This window comes from Suncus etruscus, chromosome 1 (assembly GCF_024139225.1).
Source record: "Suncus etruscus isolate mSunEtr1 chromosome 1, mSunEtr1.pri.cur, whole genome shotgun sequence".
In the NCBI taxonomy this organism is placed as follows: domain Eukaryota; kingdom Metazoa; phylum Chordata; class Mammalia; order Eulipotyphla; family Soricidae; genus Suncus; species Suncus etruscus.
The window spans coordinates 112072105-112093048 of NC_064848.1; the positions used below are offsets into that span (position 1 = coordinate 112072105).

At 40.8% G+C, this 20944-nt stretch overlaps 1 protein-coding gene across 1 annotated transcript; it reads left to right on the plus strand.

The window, feature by feature from the left end:
* Positions 1-1351: 1351 nt before the first annotated feature.
* On the plus strand, positions 1352-20681 carry PSMC2 (proteasome 26S subunit, ATPase 2). The gene is made up of 12 exons (XM_049783414.1): positions 1352-1519; positions 4605-4642; positions 5833-5914; positions 8537-8636; positions 11175-11306; positions 12285-12357; positions 13329-13424; positions 15836-16000; positions 18039-18126; positions 19962-20164; positions 20263-20359; positions 20445-20681. Exons 1-12 carry the CDS (start codon positions 1450-1452, stop codon positions 20600-20602), a joined length of 1302 nt encoding a protein of 433 aa, XP_049639371.1. The 5' UTR covers positions 1352-1449; the 3' UTR covers positions 20603-20681.
* Positions 20682-20944: the final 263 nt, after the last annotated feature.

Consider the following 20944-nt stretch of genomic DNA (forward strand, 5'->3'; position numbering starts at 1 on the left):
CAATCCCCAGACATTTTAATACATATCTTTATTTAAGCATAATGGTTACAAGCATGTTTGTAGTTGGGTTTCAGTTATATAAAAAAAAAAAAAAAAAAAAGAACACCCCCTTCACCAGTGCAACAATTCCTACCACCAGTGCCCTCCAATTTCCTCCTCCCCATCCCTTGCCTACATTCAAGTCAGGCACTCTAGTTCTCTCATTTACTAACATTGTCATGGTAGTTGTCCCCAGACATTTTTTAATCTGCAAAACTGAATTTTTTTTGCTTTTCTTTTTTAGGTTCTGGGCCACACCTGGCAGTGCTAAGGGTCACTTCTGGCTTTGCGCTTTGAAATCACCCCTGGCAGGCTCAGGGGAACCATATAGGATGTCAGGGATTGAATTTGCGTTAGCCACGAGCAGGGCAAATGACCTACCCACTGTGCTATCGCTCCAGCGTAAAATCTATTTTGCTATTAGCAACCATATTTCATTCCTCTTTTCTCCCAGTCCCTGGTCAGCAACATGCTAATTCTGGATTCTGTGAATTTAAATAGAACCAGTGTCTTTATTCAGTATCCACTTATCATAATGTCCTCAAAATTGTAGTATGTGTCCGAATATGGTTTTGGTCTGCACCTATCAGTACTCAGGGCTTATTCCTGGCTCTGGAATTAGGCACAAGGGATACTCAGGAGACTATAGGATGCAAGGGATTGAGCCAGGTAGGAATGGAGCAAGGCAAATGCCTTAATACTATACTATCTCACAATGTCCCCCCTTTTGTTTTTGGGCCACACTCAACTGTACTCAGGGGTCATTCCTGGTGGTACATGTTAGACCATATGGAATGTCAAATGATCATTCTCCCCCCCCCCTTTTTTTTTGATGTTTGGGCCACACCCGGCGACGCTCAGGGGCTATTCCTGGCTATGCGCTCAGAAATCGCTCCTGGCTTGGGGGGCCATTTGGGATGCCGGGGGATCAAACCGAGGGCCGTCCTAGGCTAGACCTTGCAAGGCAGACTACCGCTCCGGCCCCATGGATGTAAGAATATTTTTATCTTATTTAGTCCCCTTGCAGATGCAGCCCTTGCTTGCTGATCTGTATCTAATACTCCTGATACTGCACAGGTCACGTTTACTAAGCAGAAGTTCCTAACCTACGAGGCATAGGAGGGACCAGGCTGGGATTTAAATCTCGCGGCAACGCCCGCGGGGTGGACCTGGCACTCTGTCAGGGGCGGGGCAGCGCCTCACAGCGTACTTCCTGTTCCGGAGCGCGCTCCCGGAAGTCGAGGGTGTGCTCCGAGACTCTCTTCCTCCTCGCGGGCACCGAGCCAGGAACCCAGACGAGCCGGGCTCTGTTTCCGGCCGGGACGGGACAGGGCGAGTACCACCCGGAAGCCGAGAAGGTGCTGTGTAATCCCGCAGGGAGCTCGGCTTGAAGCGCGCACGTCTTCCAAAATGCCGGATTACCTGGGCGCGGATCAGCGGAAAACCAAAGAGGAGGAGAAGGAAGACAAGCCCATCCGAGGTCGGTGATCGCCGGCAGGGGCTCTGGGCTCCAGGATTCATTTCCCCGCCCCTCCGGCCCTGTTGTTCCTCGTTTCCGAGCCGGCCTGCCCACCTCCTCCCACGCCGGCCCATTGGGACTTGTTTGGCTTGTTTGTTTTGGGGTCACCCGGCGGCGCTCAGGGGTTCCTCCTGGCTCTACGCTCAGAAATCGCCCCCGGCAGGCTCGGGAGACCATATGGGATGCCGGGATTCGAACCACCGTCCTTCTGCATGCAAGGCAAATGCCTTACCTCCGTGCTCTCTCTCCGGCCCCCGTTGGGATCCTAATGAAGTGGAGCCCCCAGGGCTGCAAGTCGGGCCCGGCTCCCTGCCTAGCTCTGCGAGCTTGCAAAGCAACGGGGTCCCACCCAGCCTCGCCTGCCCCAGCTTCACGGCGCCCCGCTCCCCCGCCTGCAGCAGGACAGGCAGACTTCATTTCCTCTTACACGCGACTTGGGCTAGAAAATAAATAGATGTATTCGAGGGCCGGAGCGTTTGTGCAACGGGTAGGGCGTTTTGCCTTGCTCGCGGACCGGGTTTGATCCCCGGGACTTCATTTGGTCTCCCGAGCCCCCCACGCCACCCCACCCCAGGAGTGATCGATCCCTGGAGCACAGAAAACACATTCGTGTGGGTTCAGATTTCAAAAGAAAATGAGTAGAGCCACTCGTTTTGTTTTGTATTCTCTCTAGATTTGATATACACACATCTATGTATCTTTTGACACGTGCTTCATATGTTCCTCTCTTTTTATGCAACCTGGCTGACTATATCTTGCTTTCTTTCCACTTGGTGATATCTCAAGGATATGTTGATATCAGTCATAGTGTCTGTCTCTGCAACTGCGTAGTATTCTGTTTCGTTGACTGGGCAGTAGTAGTTCATGTAACTAATTATTTACAAACTTTTAAGTCTCTGCTGCTGTTCTTGAGCAGCGAATATGATCTATCTTATGCCACATGCAAAATAAAAGCTGCATTAAGTTAAATAATGAATTGCCTTTATGGGGCCAGAGCAATAGCACAGTGGGGAGAGTGTTTGCCTTGCACGCAGCCAACCTATGCCTAAATTCGATCCTGGAATTCCATATGATCCCCCCCCCCCACTCAAGCCTACCAGGAGCTATTTCTGAGCACAGTGCCAAGAGGGCCGCCAGGTGTGACCACAAAGCAAGCAAGCAAACATAGAAAAACAAAACAAAAAGAAAGGGGGCCCAGAGAGATAGCATGGAGGTAAGGCGTTTGCCTTTCATGCTGGAGGCCATCGGTTTGAATCCTGGCGTCCCATATGGTTCCCTGTGCTTGCCAGGAGCAATTTCTGAGCCTGGAGCCAGGAATAACCCTTGAGCACTGCCGGGTGTGACCCAAAAAAGAAAACCACACACACACACACACACAGGAATTATCTTTGCTTTTGGACCTGGGATGCTCAGGAGTTACTCTTAGTTCTGCACTCAGGAATTATTCCTGGCCATGCATGCTCAGGTGTGATATGGGATGCTAGAGATCAACTCCCTCTACCTGTTGGACTCTCTCTTCAACCCCTGTTGTATACTTTTTATTTGAAAATAGAAATTACTTTATGTAAAGACCATGTATCAAATAGTTTAAATAGTCAATCATAATACATTTGTCTCAAGGTAAGTGGGACCAAAATTATTAAAAAAAGAGAAAAAAGAAAAATGTACAGAAGCAAAAAGAAAGTGAAAATTATTGTATCTTGCAATGTGGCCATAGATCTTTTGTTAGGTTTAATAAGTTCTTATTGCTAGTTGATCATTCTGTTGCTTTTGTCTCTGAACATTCAGTGGCTTCAGATACACATTGGTGTCTAAATTGGTGTGTTCTTTTTTTTTTTTTGTTCGTTTTTTGTTTGTTTGTTTGTTTGTTTGTTTTTTCGGCCACACCAGTTTGATGCTCAGGGGTTACTCCTGGCTAAGCGCTCAGAAATTGCCCCTGGCTTGGGGGGACCATATGGGACGCCGGGGGATCGAACCACGGTCTTTCCTTGGCTAGCGCTTGCTAGGCAAACACCTTACCTCTAGCTCCACCTCACCGGCCCCTAAATTGGTATGCTCTTACTGAGATGACAGTAATAGAAAAAATTAGAGTTGTCATGCAGCTGTATTTGCATCTGGGTGGTGCAGAAATTCTAAGCAGTTTTGATGTTAAGGAAAAGTATTACTTTTCTGGGACGTGGTTTGGGCTGCTAGGGCTTCTGGAAGTATGATAAGGTGGGGTGTGTCCACACTCTCCAAAAAAGCCCTGATGAGGTACCAGAGCAATAGTGCAGCGTTTAAGGTGCTTGCCTTGCATGTAGCCAACCAGTATTTGATATTCAGTATTCTATATAGTTCCCTGAACACTGCCAGGAGCGATTCCTGAGTGCAGAGCCAGGAGTAACCCCTGAGAACCACTGGATGTGACCCCAAAACAAGTTCTGGTAATGTCAGTCCTATTATTGGACTGGAATTTAGTTATTGGTGTCTCTGCAGAGAGCTTTAGATAAGTGGTGAAGCTGGGCAATTGGCAAAGTGGTGATTGTGGATGATAGGTACAGCAGAGGTGACTTTGGCAGGGTGAGAAATGGGCCCACCTTCTTCTCCCAAGATTGCCAGCTTTCAGCTGCGTGGGCCAATGTACCCATAATTGTTACAATTTGGTTTACATGTCTTGAAAACAGTGAGTCTGTGGAGCTGCTGGTTAAATACAGACATAGCAACTGTGTTTGCTGTTAAGTACTTTTGGACCTACCTTCACCCAGATACTTGAAAGTTTCTTGCATCCAGGAGTAGTTAATGCTATATAATCAGTATATTATAGCTTTATTTTTTACTTTCTTATTTTATGGGCCACACCTGGTGGTGCTCAGGGGTTACACCAGGGTCTGCACTCAGGGATTACTCCTGGCAGGCTCAGGGGACCATATGGGTTGCCAGGGCAAGCACATTACTTTATGTACTAATTCTTACTGTTTAATGTAATTTGAATTGGGCAGAAAAGAATCATTATCTCTAGTTTCTGTTGTTTGAAATTCATGTATTAAATAAATCTCTTTTTTTTTAGCTCTGGATGAAGGTGATATTGCCCTACTGAAAACTTACGTAAGTCCTTTCAAAATCAAAATGGTAGTTGTTTTTTCTTTTTCTTTTTCTTTTCTTTTTTTTTTTTTTTTTTTGTGGTTTTTGGGTCACACCCGGCAGTGCTCAGGAATTATTCCTGGCTCCAGGCTCAGAAATCGCTCCTGGCAGGCACGGGGGACCATATGGGACGCGGGATTCGAACCGATAACCTCCTGCATGAAAGGCAAATGCCTTACCTCCATGCTATCTCTCCGGCCCCATGTAGTTGTTTTTTCATGTTGAAATAAGGATTGCTATTATTGTTCCAAAATAATTGGAAGAGAATATTTTGCAGTTTATTTTACTCTATACTGAAAAAAGTCACTTCCTATAAGTTTTCATCTAGAAGTGTCTAAACTTTTAACTAAACTGAAAGTTTAGACTCAATTTAAACTTTTTGTTTGTTTGTTTGTTTTGGGGCCACACTTTGCAGCACTCAGGTGTTATTACTTGCTCTGTGCTCAGAAGTTACTTCTAGGGGCCGGAGAGATAGCACAGTGCCAACACAGGATGGACCCCGAATCCCAGCATCCCATATTGTCCCCTGAACCCGCCAGGAGCAACTTCTGAGCACAGAGCCAGGAGTAACCCCTGAGTGCCACCGGGTGTGACCCAAAAACCAAAACCAAACAAACAAACAACAAAACAAAACAAAACAAAACAAAAAAAAGAAAGAAATTACTTCTAATAGGCTCGGGGACCATCTGGGATGCTGGGATGCTAACCCAGGTCAGCCACGTGCAAGGAAAACACCCTTCCTGCTGTACTATTGCTCTGCCCCTAAATTTACCATATTTTAAAATACTATTTGTAATTAAAGTATGAAATTATGTTGAAAGTTATTTGAAATAATGAAAATAGTTGAAATTAACTCAGTAATTTATTTTATTTGTGCTTGGCTAAATTTGACCTAAAATGAAATATTTTATTTCAGACAAATGAACCTATAGTTTTGGATATTTTTAGGTATGATTTTTATTTGTTATTTTATATTCTAAATTGTTTGCAGGAAAATAGATTCAGGATTATTTCTGAAAGTTATGTATACTTCTAGAACTATTTTCACTTTACCAGCTTTCATACAGTAATAGCAATTAAATTGTTAACTATTAGAAGTTTTTAAAATAGCTTCCTATTCTGATTTTCTAATTAAATTGATTTTTATCTTTTAGGGTCAGAGCACTTACTCCAGACAGATCAAGCAGGTTGAAGATGACATTCAACAACTTCTCAAGAAAATTAATGAACTCACTGGTATGTTCTTTTTAATTATTTGTCATTTTTCCTCTCATGTTTTATTTTATTTATTTATTTTGGTTTTTGGGTCACACCCAGTGGAACTTGGGTTACTCCTGGCTCTGCGCTCAGAAATCTATCCTGGCAGGCATAGGGGACCATATGGGATGCCGGAATTCGAATCACCATTCATCTTGGAATGGCTGTGTGCAAGGCAAATGCCCTACTGCTATGCTATCTTTTCGGTTCCAATTTTTCCTCTCCTTAATGTATAAATCATGTCAAAGGAATTTGAATATACTTTTTTCTGCATTACAGATTTTAAAATGAATCCTTACCTGTTAAGGTTCAATCTCTGGTTTCCCATAGAGTTTCCTGAGTCTGTTAAGAGTAATTATTTTTTGTTTTTTGTTTTGTTTTGTTTTGTTTTTTGTCTTTTGGGCCACATCACTTTGATGCTCAGGGGTTACTCCCAGCTAAGCGCTCAGATATTGCCCCTGGCTTGGGGGGACCATATGTGATGCCAGGGGATCAAACCGCAGTCCTTCCTTGGCTGGTGCTTGCAAGGCAGACACCTTACCTCTAGCGCCACCTCACCGGCCCCAAGAGTAATTCTTGAGTGCAGGGTCAGGAATAGTAACCCCTGAGCATCACTGGGTATGGCCCATAAACAACAACAAAAGAAAATAAATTAGATATTATTTAAAGGTTATTTAAGTCTTCTCATAATAAACTTTAAAAATGAAGTTTAATGAAGTTTACCTTTAATAACCAAGTTTAGCGGCTAGAAAAGTAGTACAGATGGCAGGGTGTTTGTACATGGCCAACCCAGGTTCAATGCACAACACTCCAAATGGTCTCCAAACCCCACCAGGAGAGATTCCTGAATGCAGAACTAGGAGTAACCCCAGAACACTGCTAAATCTGACCCCAAAACAATAACAAAGAAAAAGAGAAAAACCAAAACAAAACAAAAATACCAACATAAAACTTAAAAAGCTTTAAAATGTTTAATATTTAAGCAACTAAATTTTATTGTCCTATGGGCAAGTAATGCTCCTAGTGATTAAAGGAAATACAATAAGCTAATAAAAAGCTAATAAATCATAGTTTTTTGTTTGTTTTTGTTTTTTTTTTGTTTTTGTTTTTTTTTTTGTTTTTGGGCCACACCCGGCGGTGCTCAGGGGTTACTCCTGGCTGTCTGCTCAAAAATAGCTCCTGGCAGGCACAGGGGACCATATGGGACACCGGGATTCGAACCAACCACCTTTGGTCCTAGATCGGCTGCTTGCAAGGCAAACGCTGCTGTGCTATCTCTCCGGGCCCTTTTTTTTTTTAAATCATATTTTCTTTTTTTTTTTTTTTTTTTTTTTTTTTTTTGGTTTTTGGGCCACACCCGGTGACGCTCAGGGGTTACTCCTGGCTATGCGCTCAGAAGTTGCTCCTGGCTTCTTGGGGGACCATATGGGACGCCGGGGGATCGAACCGCGGTCCGTCCTAGGCTAGCGCAGGCAAGGCAGGCACCTTACCTCCAGCGCCACCGCCCGGCCCCTAAATCATATTTTCTTTTTTTTTTTTTTTTTTTTTGGTTTTTGGGCCACACCCGGTAACGCTCAGGGGTTACTCCTGGCTATGCGCTCAGAAGTCGCTCCTGGCTTGGGGGACCATATGGGACACCGGGGGATCGAACCGCGGTCCGTCCAAGGCTAGCGCAGGCAAGGCAGGCACCTTACCTCTTGCGCCACCGCCCGGCCCCTAAATCATATTTTCTTACTGAATAAAAATATGATTGCAGGACCAGAGTGATAGCACAGTGGTAGGGCGTTTGCCTTGCATGCTGCTGATCCAGGACAGATCCAGGTTCGATCTCTGGCATCCCATATAGTCCCCCAAGCTTGTCAAGAGTGATTTCTGAGCTTAGAGCCAGGAGTAACCCCTGAGTGCTGCTGGGTGTGGCCCCAAACCCAAATATAATATATATAATATAACGTATATATTATATTATATATATTATATTGTATATTATATATATTATATATATGATTGCATGAAGTATTGCTAGAAGTAATTGGTCTCTTGCTTAGTAGTTGGAAGCTTTCTTTTTGTTGTTGTTTCTTGTTTTTTTGTTTTGTTTTTGTTTTTGGGTTACACTTGGCGGTGATGCTCAGGTGTTACTCCTGGCTTTGCGCTCAGAAGTCGCTCCTGGCAGGTTCGAGAGACCATATGGGATGCTGGGATTCATCCTGTGTTGGCTGCGTGCAAGGCAAACACCTTACCGCTGTGCTATTGCTCTGGCCCTGGAAGCTTTCTTTCTTGGGAACTTGAGGGAAATTTTATTTTATTTGACTTGCACAAAAATGGTCAAATACAACATTAAATATTTGGCTTGTAACTTTTAGGGCAGCAGTTCTCACTGTGTGTGATCTTTTCTCATTCCAGAACAGTCTGGAGATTGTCTGGATTTACATGACTTGAGGTGGTGATGGTGCTAGTGACATCTCATATGTAGTATATGCTGGGATGCTACCTAGCCACCAACAGCATATGGTGCAGTCCATATTATTAGGGCTCAGATTAAGTAAGCTTTCTTTAGGGTGATGTGTTACATTGCACTAAATTTTGTAACCTTTCTTTATGTAGGTATTAAAGAGTCTGATACTGGTCTGGCCCCACCTGCCCTTTGGGACTTGGCTGCAGATAAGCAAACACTCCAGAGTGAACAGCCTTTGCAGGTTGCGAGGTATGCCTAGTGGATTTAGGGATTTTGGTGGGAGAAATGGGGTTTGGGCTACACTTTGCTGTGTTCTTGAGCTATTTCTGCCTTTGAGTGACCCCTGACAGTGCTGAGGTCTTGAAGATTCTAACCAAAGTTGGTAGGACACAAGACAAGAACCTTAACCCTTAAACTGTCTCCCAGCCCCTCATTAAGATTTTTTTTTTCTGACCACTTGCCTCATGAAGAATTTTTTTTTGGTTTTTGGGCCATGCCCGGCTGTGCTCAGGGGTTGCTCCTGGCTATCTGCTCAGAAATAGCTCCTGGCAGGCACGGGGACCATATGGGACACAGGGATTTGAACCAACCACCTTAGGTCCTGCATCGGCTGCTTGCAGGGCAAACACCGCTGTGCTCTATCTCTGGCCCCATCATTAAGAATTTTTTAACTTCAGGGCCAGAGAAATAGGAGAGGTTAAGACATTTGCTTTGTTTATCTCTGGTCTAGATTCAATTTCTAGCCTACATGGTCCCCTAACAAAGAATTGGCATAGTCCCCTTACACGGCCTGATTTGATCCAAAAATCTATTAAAAATATTTGTAGCTTTGGTAACGTGGCTATAAAAGTTTTATCATTTATGATACTGATGTGCAAAGTTATTTACTATAGCTTTATTACCATCAAACTGCTGGAGATCCTCACTTCTATCCTCATGTCATTTCTAGTCTGCCTCTCTTCCTCTCCTTTGTAATAATATTGCTGTAGTCACAGGCCAAAGATTTGTCCTCATTCTTTTTTGTCGCTTTCTTTATTTCTTTGCATATTTCACTTTAGTGAGATATCATACAGTGTTCTACCTCTTATCCAGGCTGCAAGCAGCCACTGTTTGCTTTTTGCAGTTGTAGGTGCTATCTGTTGACTTAGCAGTGGATTGTTGGTCTTCATCCCTTAGACACATCTGTTAATTCACTTTCAGCTCTATTTTATACTCCAGAAGTTTTTATTTTATTTGCCTATGTTTTTGCTAGAGCTTATGTAATAGCTTTTCAGTGGTATTTTGTTTTTCTTTAGTATACAGTATAAAAGAGGAAAGGAAGTAAACCATTTTTATTGTAATGTATATGACCAGGTTTCTGTACTGTGTCACACATAAAATACATTTGGGGGGGGTGACACTCAGGGGTTACTCCTGGCTATGTGGTCAGAAATCACTCCTCGCTTGGGGGACCATATGGGATGCTGGGGGATTGAATCATAGTCTGTCCTAGGCTAGTGCCAGCAAGGCAGACGCCTTATTGCTTCGCACCACTGCTCCTGCCCCACATAAAATATATTTGAGTTAACGATTAAGAGATACTTTTATCTCTTAATAGCAACCATAAAAGTAGATTTAAAGTATAAATTCAGGAAAAGATAAAAATATTACTTGATATAAAACAGGATACTATCTATTCTAGAACAAATTAAAAAGATAACAATATGACATGCAATATGGGGCTGGAGAAATAGTATAATGGTAGGGCATTTGCCTTGCATGCAGCCAAATCCAGGATGTAAGGTGGCTCGAATCCTTATATCCCAAATGGTCCCTATGCCTGCCAGGAGTAATTTCTGAGCGCAGAGCCAGGAGTAACCCTGAGTGTCACCAGGTATGACCTAAAAACCAAAAAAGAAAAAGATACGCAATTCCTTCACTTAGAAGAAATCAAATTAGTGGGGCCGGGAAGTTGGTGCTAGATGTAAGGTATCTACCTTGCAAGCACTAGCGTAGGACGGACTGCGGTTCGATCCCCCCGGCGTCCCATATGGTCCCCCCCAAGCCAGGGGCGATTTCTGAGCGCATAGCCAGGAGTAACCCCTGAGCATCAAACGGGTGTGGCCCAAAAACCAAAAAAAAAAAAAAAAAAAAAAAAATGAAGAAGAAATCAAATTATAATTACTTTTTTTTTGTTTTTGTTTTTGAGTCACACCTGGCAGCGCTGAGGGTTTACTTCTGGCTCCACGCTCAGAAATCACTCCTGGCAGGCTCAGGGACCATATGGGATGCCGGGATCCGAACCAATGACCTGCATGAAAGTCAAACGCCCTACCTCCATGCTATCTCTCTGGTCCACGTTTTCTGTTGTTGTTTTTTTTTTTCTTTCTAAATTTGTTTTGGTGCTATAAGTACTCCTGGCTCAGATCCTAGTGGGGCTTAGGAGGTCCTTTATAAAACCAGGGATGGGGCCTGGTCCAACCCTTTGCAAGGCAAGTGACCCCTTACCTACTGTAATATCTTTCTGACCTCATAATCAATCAGCTTATGAAAATAGATGTTAGGGAACTTGTTAATAATAAAAATTGGTTTTAACTTTTTAAAAGAACTTAAAAAATATTTTATGGCTTCATTAAAGTTGAATGATCTTGGGATTGAACATATTCTTTCAAAAAGATCTTTTAACAGTGGCCCTTTTGTTCTCATACTGCTTATGATTAAACTGTGACCCAGGAGAGACTTTGGTTACTTTAATTCATTTTTAGAGGTTTAGATTTCTTACTCTAATCAAGCCTTTTACTGTGTTAGGTGTACAAAGATAATAAATGCTGATTCGGAAGACCCAAAATACATTATCAATGTGAAGCAGTTTGCCAAGTTTGTGGTGGACCTCAGTGATCAGGTAGCACCTACTGACATTGAAGAAGGAATGAGAGTTGGGTAAGATTACTATTTACAATAAATGCTTTTCTTTTTCCCTTCCCTGCCATGCCCTGCCCTCCCCTCCCCTCCCCAACTTTATTTATTTATTGATTGGTTGGTTGTTGGGTCACACATCCTGCAGTGCTGGAGGGGGTGGGGGCATGTTATTTTTGGACTGCACTCAGAAATCGCCCCTGGCAGGCTGGGCGACCACATGGGATGCTGGGAATCAAACTGGGTCCTTCCCAGGTCGGCTGCATACAAGGCAAATGCCCCATCACTTTGCTATCTCTCCAGCTTGATGCTTTTCTTTCATTAAGGAGCCATATTAGCATTTTTTTAACTTGGCTTTTTTTGAATAAATGAATGAATGAATGAATACTGAGCCAGGAGTAATCTAGTGTACTATAATTAAATGACCTATCTGCATCGGCTTCCTTCCTCCCACCTTTCCTCCACCATTGCTTTTTTATGAAAGACTTCAAATATCATAAAATAAGTGCAGAATTTCAATGTGGATGTTGCCAGTCCATTTATGATAACATGGTGGATGTAGGAAGGAAACATTTGACTTAGATATAAGAAATAAGTGAGTTAATGCATATAGAGTACATAATAATTCACCAGATAAAATTCTCCTTCCCTGTTGTCAAGGCTTTGTTTGCTGACTTTTTTTTTTTGGTTTTTGGGTCACACTAGTGACACTTGGGTTACTCCTGGCTATGCGCTCAGAAATTGCTCTTAGCTTGGGGAACCATATGAGACGCTGGGGATAGAACCCAGGTCTGACCTGGGTCAGCTGCATGCAAGGCAAACGCGCTACTGCTGCACTATTGCACTGGCCCCATTTGCTGACTGTTTCTTTTTATGACTTTTAGGGACCGTGTCTTTTTGTTGCTTAAAGTATAGTTTTAAAAGTAAAGGAATAAACATCAAAGCATGTAAATATTTTGAAAGTTTAAAGATTGTGGTTATTCTCTTTTTTATCTTTTTTAGTGTGGACAGAAATAAGTACCAAATTCATATTCCACTGCCTCCTAAGATTGACCCAACAGTTACCATGATGCAGGTAAAAGAGTACAGGAGAGAAAATGAATGGCATGGCATTTAATGTATCATCTAGACTTTTTGTTTCTTTTTGTGGGGGCGCCACATCCAGCAATGCTTAGGGCTTACACTTGGTTCTGTGCTCATGGATTACTTCTGGCAGTCTGGGGAACCATATGGGGCACCAGGGATCAATCCCTCTTAGTTGTGTGTAAGGCAAGTATCTAACCTGCTATACTATCTCTCTGGCCCTCAACAATTTTTGAACCTGAGCAATTAAGCTGTTAATATGTATTCATTGTTGAGTTGCCAAGTTTTTAAGTATGCTATCAAATGAGAATGTTTTATTTGTGCTTATTTTACTAATTTATCTCTCTAAGATAATTACATGTACCAAAATAGTTCTAGTATACTGAACAATGTATTCTATTTAATTTTTTTGTTTTTTGGGTGACACCCAGCGGTGCTCAGGGCTTACTCCTGATTCTGCTCAGGGTTCACAGAACTTGGTATGCTTGGGAAACAAATGTGGTATGGGGCTCAAACTCAGGTTGGACATGTGCAAGGCAAATTCCCTACCTGCTGTACTATTGTTATGGCTCTTGTATTCTGTTTATATTCGTTTTTGTTTTTGCCTGTTTTGGAAGGGATGCTCCTGCCAGTGCTCAGAAGTTGCTCTAGGCACTGCACTCAGGAATTACTCCTGGTGGTGCTTGGAGGACATATGGAATGCTGGGGTTCAAACCCTGGTTTACCTCATGTAAGGCAAGCACCCTACCCACTGTACTATTGCTCTGATTCCTTTGTTCAGATTCTTAAGTGGTATATGGCTAATTTTTCTTTTTAGGGTATGATGCTTATTCTACTGGCTATATCATTAGTATTCTAAATTAATATTTTTAGGGTATGATGCTTATTCTACTGGCTATAACATTAGTATTCTAAATTAGTATTCTAAATTCTGTGGTTATACATTTTCTTTCATCTCTCTAGGTAGAGGAAAAACCTGATGTCACATACAGTGATGTGGGTGGCTGTAAGGAACAGATTGAAAAACTTCGAGAAGTAGTTGAAACTCCATTACTCCATGTGAGTGAATCTTGCATTTTATTGTTTGTTTTTAAATTTTTATTTTTTGGTTTGTATTTGAACCATACGTGACAGTACTCAGATTTTATTTCTTTTTTAGTTCTGTTTCATTTTATTGGGGGGGGGGCACACCTACTAGTGGCACTCAGGGGTCATTCCTATCTCTGAGCTCAGAAATTGATCCTGGCAGGCTTGGGGGACCATATGGGATGCCAGAAACTAAACCCAGTCCATACCAGATCAGTCATATGTAAAGCAAATGCCCTACAGCTGTGCTATTGGTCCAGCCCCTCAAGCTTTAATTTACTCTTGGCTCTGCACTCAGGAGACTATATGGGATGCCAGGAATTGAACTGGGTCTGCTGTATGTGAGGCAAACATCCTACCTGCTATACTGTCTTTCCATCCAATTTATTGCATTTTTTAAATTTTGTGTAAAGATGTAATAGTGTGCTACGCACTGAAATGACCTATATAATAAATAACTTTTTAATGGTTGCTTTTTTAATGGAAAAACATTTTTTTGTTAGTGGACACACCTGTCATGATCAGGAGTTGCTGCTGGCTCTGTGTTCAGAATCACTCCTGGCAGGCTCAGGGGACCATATGGGATGCCAGGGATTGAACCTGGGTCATCTGCATGCAAGGCAAACACCCTGCTCACTGTACTATTGCTCCAGCCCTCTTAATGAAAATTTTTGAAGGATTAAAGGGTAAAGGTTCAGAGTTGATAAGATCCAGAGGAAAAGAATGCTGAACTATTGAGTGACCCTGTCTATTTAAAAACAAAGACAAAAATTACCTATTTAGAGCAACTGGAGTTGAAATGAAATCTTAAGCAATATATTACATTTGTAGATTATTGTATAGTAGGACATATATCCTGATATTTAAATGAATTGAGGAAATGGATTCAAATGAAATTGCATTAATTATAGAAGGTAATAGATCAGTAGATGAAATACCAAATAAAACCTTTATTTTTTTTATAATTATTTTATATAGGTTCTATACCCTACAGTGTGGGGTGTGGAATGATGGGCTAATGAATGCCTATGATGGTGCTGGGTCTTGAACTTGGTCTCATCCAAGTTCTCATTCAAGTACTGACCTGTTCTCTCCTTCTTCAGCTTTTCCCCTAACTCCTTAATATTTAGTTTTTCTCTTTTGGTGGGGGAGGGAGAAGACTTTGGACCATTCTCATTGTTGGTCAGTACTTATTACTTGAGTTTGCATTCAGGATCACTCCTCGAGGCAAATACTCATGTAGGTAAAAAACTACCCACTGTACTATCTCTGCCCCAACACATATTTTAAAAATTAGAGGAATATTTTTTTGTTTCTTTTTTATTGTTGTCTACACCTATTGATGCTCAGGGGCCACTCAACACTGGAGGAACTAAGCAAATTGTGCTCCTACATGCATATCTTAACCCTTTGAGTCATCTCTCTGACCCTAACATAGGTCTAATTTTGATCTTAAATCTTCTAGTAAGTAAAAGATCTTATAGATTCCGGGAAGGTGGCGCTAGAGGTAAGGTGTCTGCCTTACAAGTGCTAGCCAAGGAACGGACCGCGGTTCGATCCCCCTGCGTCCCATATGGTCCCCCCAAGCCAGGGGCGATTTCTGAGCACATAGCCAGGAGTAACCCCTGAGCGTCAAACGGGTGTGGCCCAAAAACCAAAAAAAAAAAAAAAAAAAGAAAAAGAAAAGATCTTATAGATTGTGGAACTCTAGGCATTTTGGTCTAGATTGTATTGATGTCAAAGCATTTTTTTCATTAACCAGAGTGTTACATATAAAATCTTTGTCTTCTACAGACAATGACTTGGATTGAACAAACTAGTTTGCCTGGAGCCTAGAGTTGGTCTTATGCCAGGAAACTTCAGGGGTAGGGTCTCCTTGTATTTAGGCCAAGGCTTTTCCTTTCCATGTCCCCCATATTTTGGTGGGTCTATGCAAACAATATTTTTCACTCTAACACCGTTTTTACTGTGCTCCTTTGACTCTAAACCCTAAAAAAAAAAAAAAAAAAAACCACTCAAACTTTTGATGTTAACTTAAACTAATATGCATGTGCATGAAAATGTAAAAGAATACTATGCCTTCAATGTTTAAGGAGTCACATAAATCTCATGGCTTTAGATTGCTTTGTGTACTGCCAAGAAATGTTACAATGTACTACAATCTGGGGACTTGTGGACAAAGTAATTGTACATGGGTTCTGTTTTATTTTTCTTAATGTTCTTTGTAAGTTCAAAATTTAGGCGTTAGCAAGGAGATTTCTTCTGAGAACTCTGTTTATGGGTGATTATCCTTCCACTGTAACTTTACCTTGTCCTCTTTCTTTACATCATTGTTCTCATAATTTAAAATAAAAAAATTAAAATAAAAATTTTGTCTTATGCAGCCAGAGAGATTTGTGAACCTTGGAATCGAGCCTCCCAAGGGTGTGCTGCTATTTGGGCCACCAGGTACAGGCAAGACTTTGTGTGCTCGGGCTGTTGCTAATAGGACTGATGCTTGCTTCATCCGTGTTATTGGATCGGAACTTGTACAGAAGTATGTCGGTGAGGTAAAGTAACTGATCATGATGAGTATGTAGCTCTCTGAGCAATTTATAATGCATGGATAAAATTCAGATGGGAAAATGGAGACTGGAGTTTCTTGAGTGATTGTATTTAGGAGTTCGGAAGCCAAGAAGCTTCCCTGGTGATCATTTGAAAATAAGCAGCCTATGATACATTTTATCTTTTTAGTTCAAAATAAGGGAAGCGAGACCAGAGAGATAGCACAGCGGTAGGGCACGAAGCAAACTCAGGACTTAACTGCGGTTCGATTCCCAGCATCCCATATGATCCCCGAGCCTGCGAGGGGTGATTTCTGAGCGCAGAGCCAGGAGTAACCCCTGAGCGCCGCCAAACAAAAAAAATTAAATGAAGTAACATAGTTATAGTATTAATGTAATGTAATTTTAATTTTGATATACAGAGTTACTACACCTTCATCACCTTCAATCACCATCAAAGTGCCAAAGACCTTAGTTCCCTGCCCTTGTCTTGTTCCTTTCTGTTCCCTTCTGCCTGTACCCTGAGTCTCATTGCTTGATAACCTCAGTTTTGTAGTCAAAGTCCAAGAGTGGGTTGTCATCTTTCAATACTGTATATTCCCTTCCCTTCACTCATGCAAGGCCTCACACATGCAAGATGAGTGCTTTTCCTCTGAGCTACATCCCCAACTCCTTGCTTTGTTTCTTTATATAAAACATCTGAGTATCCTTTACCCAGTGTACTCACTAGTCAGAAGATCTTACAGAATTGGTTTTCAGGATAAATACCCTCAGTACATAGGAAACAATTTGAAGTATGCTCTCATTTCAGAGGCAGTATGTTTTGTTCTGTTTCTCACTAGAGAAAAAGTATAGGGCAATATATATTATATGTAAAACTTTAATAATTATTATACTTAAATAATAACTATAAAATGAGTTTTATTCATTGTAATATTTTTTTTTAATTTTTTTTTTATTTTGGGTCACACCCAGCAGCTCTCAGGGGTTACTCCAGGCTCTACACTCAGAAATCGACCCTGGCAGGCACGGGGAACCGTATGGGATGCTGGGATTTGAACTACTGTCCTTCTGCACAGAAGGCAAATGCCTTACCTCTATGCTATCTCGCCAGCCCCTAATTGTAATATTCTTAACTTGAAAGTCAAGTTCAGTAATCAAGTTTTAAGTGATCAAATAGGTTTTATTTAATTACATTCTATTTTTGTTGGTATACCTAGAGGTGCTTAGGGCTTCTTCCCTGTTCTGTATTCTGAGGAAATGACTCTGTTGTGTGATGCTTTGAGGACCACTTGGAGTGCCACTGCTCAAACTTGGGTCAGCTGAGTGCATGGCAAGCATGCTACTTGCTGTATTGTTGCTTTAGACCTTGGTTAGATAGGTTATTATGACCAGATATCCTACAGATTGGAATGATGCCTTTATTTAGTAGGGTTATTTCAGTTCTTCCAGTCTTAAAGTTTTCAGCTTTTTAGTTAACATTGAATCATGAAATTATTTAATATTGAAAATAAGGTTTAATGGAATTTGTCTTTATAAACTTAAATCTTTAAAAAAATTTTTTTGTTTTTGTTTTTTTTTTGGGTCACACCCAGCAGTGCTAAGGGTTACTCCTGGCTCTACGCTCAGAAATCGCCCCTGGCAGGCACAGGGGACCATATGGGATGCCAGGATTTGAACCACCAGTCCTTCCGCATGCAAGCCAAACACCTTACTGCTGTGCTATCTCTCCGGCCCCTAAAAAAAAAGTTTTTTAGGTTAATAATGCTGTTAAGAATATTGAAATTTGGGGCCAGAGCTGTGGTCCAGCGGTAGGGCATTTGCCTTGAACGCACTGATCTAGGACAGACCGTGGTTCGATACCCTTGTATCCCATACGGTTCCCCAAGCCAAGAGTGATTTCTGAGCACATAGCCAGGAGTAATCCCTGACCATCATGGGGTATGGCCCAAAAAGCAAAACAAAACAAAACAAAAGAATATTGAAGTTTAAAATATAAATGTTATATTAAAATACTAAATATATATATATTTTTTCTTATTAGGGGGCTCGAATGGTTCGTGAGCTCTTTGAAATGGCCAGAACAAAAAAAGCCTGCCTTATCTTTTTTGATGAAATTGATGCTATTGGAGGTATGAATGGTTTAGAGAACTACTTTGAATGAATTTTTTTTATCTATGTTCTATATGTAGAGTTCACCTATATGAAATTTTAATTCCAAATCTTTTCTGTAACATAAAGGAAAAAGTAAATTTATTTTATTGCTATTTCTGTCTTTAATGTGTATGTAACTGATATAAATGATACAATGTTTATTTTCGTACTTTCAACAAGTCCATAATTGGGATATGGCTTTAGTTAATGTGGTAAGGAAGCATGGGGGTGGAAGCAGTGTTTCACTGCAGTGCTGAGGATAACTCAGCAGTAGAGTGCATACTGCACATATATGGGGTCTAAGTTCAGTCCTTGGCACTGCATTTAAAAAGAAAAGCAGTATACTCAGCATAGCTGGCCTGGGTTTAATCTCTGGTATCTCATATGCTCCCCTGAGCATGGCCAGGGGAACTCATTCCTGAGTCAGGTGTGGCCCCAAAAGAAAAAAGATAAAAAAAATATTCAAAAAGTATTGGGATATGGTTTAATTAGAGGTAATATTTCCTAAAATATACACACTACCCTTGATTTAATAGATTTTATGAAATCACCTATACAGCCTAGTCAAGTTAGAATTTTTATTTTGATTTTAGGCCATGCATGGCATTGTAAACTGACAGCTCTGACGGCTTACTCCTTCTCTGTTCAGGATCACTCCTGGTGGAAACCATATGGAGTGGCAGGGATTGAATCCTTTAGGTGTGAGAATGTCCCTGATATTTTTTGGGATAGTATTTGGGTGACTTAGTCTTGATATTACATTGGATGGGCATTGTTAGATATTGTATTACAAGATAGTAGTAAATACTACTATTTACACAAACCATAATCTGACCATGATACATTGATACAGTGTGACTGAAGTTTTAAGGTTTGTTTGTTTTGTTTTTGTTTTGGGATCATACTTGGCAATGTTCAGCACTCAGGGATCATTCCTGGTAGTGCTAAGTGGGTCATATGTAGAGCTAGGTATCAAACCCAGGTTAACTGCATTCATGGCAAGTTAACCATGTATTATCTCTTTGGCACTGAAGTTACTTTTATAGTATTGGTATAAGCCTTTGGATAGCAGGGTTTTCTGAAGCAATTGGTTTTAATAGTACGTACATAAGAAAATATTTTTTTATTCCATAATTGTATTTTATAAATACACAATTCATTTACACAGTGGAATGTATTTACATAATTAAAAAGGAGATTTAGAAACTATTTGTAAAATGAAATGACTGTAGAAAACTAATCCAGTTGTCTTCAGCTACTGGTCAGCAGGCCGGTCATTTCCAGACCACAGGTACAGAAATGTTGAGAACCAGGGTTTTATCACCTGGGTTATAACTGCCAGTCTGTAGGCCAGGAGCTAGCCACAGATGTAAAGTTTTGAAGAACACTGCTCTAATTCACACACAGCAGTGTGACAGTAAGTTTGTGTTTTAGTCATGTTTGAAAAGACAGTTTTGGGAAATTTTCCATAGTGTAATCCTTATTATAATTCTATTGTGTTGTAGACATGTTTGAGAAGACAGTTTTGTAAAATTTTCAACAGTGTAGTCACTATTGCTAAAGAGTGTACATTTCGTCCATGTGTATAATATGTTAAGCAATGGAAGTTTTCTTGATTGAATTGATTTAAAAATCTATGACAGATACTATTGGAAGTAAAGATTGACTTTTTGATTAGTTTCAACTTAATGGACTATAAATAGTAATCTGTTCTTTTAGGATTTGCTCAAAAATATGGGCATGATTATAGGTAAAATTTATTTCTAGAGCTACTCAGCGGAGATGAAGAGTTCATCTTTCTTTATCTTCTCAGGTGCTCGTTTTGATGATGGTGCTGGAGGTGACAATGAAGTGCAAAGAACTATGTTGGAATTGATTAATCAGCTGGATGGGTTTGACCCTCGAGGTAACATTAAGGTGTTGATGGCCACTAATAGACCTGACACTCTAGATCCCGCCCTGATGAGGCCAGGGAGGCTGGACAGGAAGATTGAATTTAGCTTACCTGATCTAGAGGTGAGAAAAACCACTCATAATAAAAGGGATTCTTGACATTTTTTTCTTGTCCTGTCATGTTTTTCCATTTTAATATTTATCATTTCTCTTATTTCTAGGGTCGGACTCATATTTTTAAGATCCATGCTCGTTCAATGAGTGTTGAAAGAGATATTAGATTTGAATTGTTAGCACGGCTCTGCCCAAATAGCACAGGTAGGTGGGAAGGCCTTGCTGATACTTTGTTATTTTTGTTCAGGCTTCTTTAATTAAACCTCTTATTTTCTTTCTTTTTTGAAAGGTGCTGAAATAAGAAGTGTTTGCACAGAAGCTGGTATGTTTGCCATCAGAGCACGGCGAAAAATTGCTACTGAGAAGGATTTCTTGGAAGCTGTAAATAAGGTCATTAAGTCCTATGCAAAATTCAGTGCTACTCCTCGCTACATGACATACAACTAAGCTCCCCAGACTTGTTGAAACATTTCTGTTGATTGAAATCCTAACTTGTATTTTAACCATTTCACAGAAAAAAATAAAGGATCTCAAAATTGTATGCTTTTTTCCTGGTGTTTTGGTCTGTACTATAATAAAAGACAATTATGTGTTATTACACAGAAAAGTTTATTATTATTGATGTTGACTTTTTTCACTCACTATCACTTAAAATTGTATGTCATAAAGTGCTTGTGTACCACATATATTGGTCTACATCAAAACTGGATTTCAAGACTGAGTGTAACCTTGGTCACCTTTGTTTCTATTCATTTTTCTCTTCTGCCCGACATCAAAATAACCCGTGGC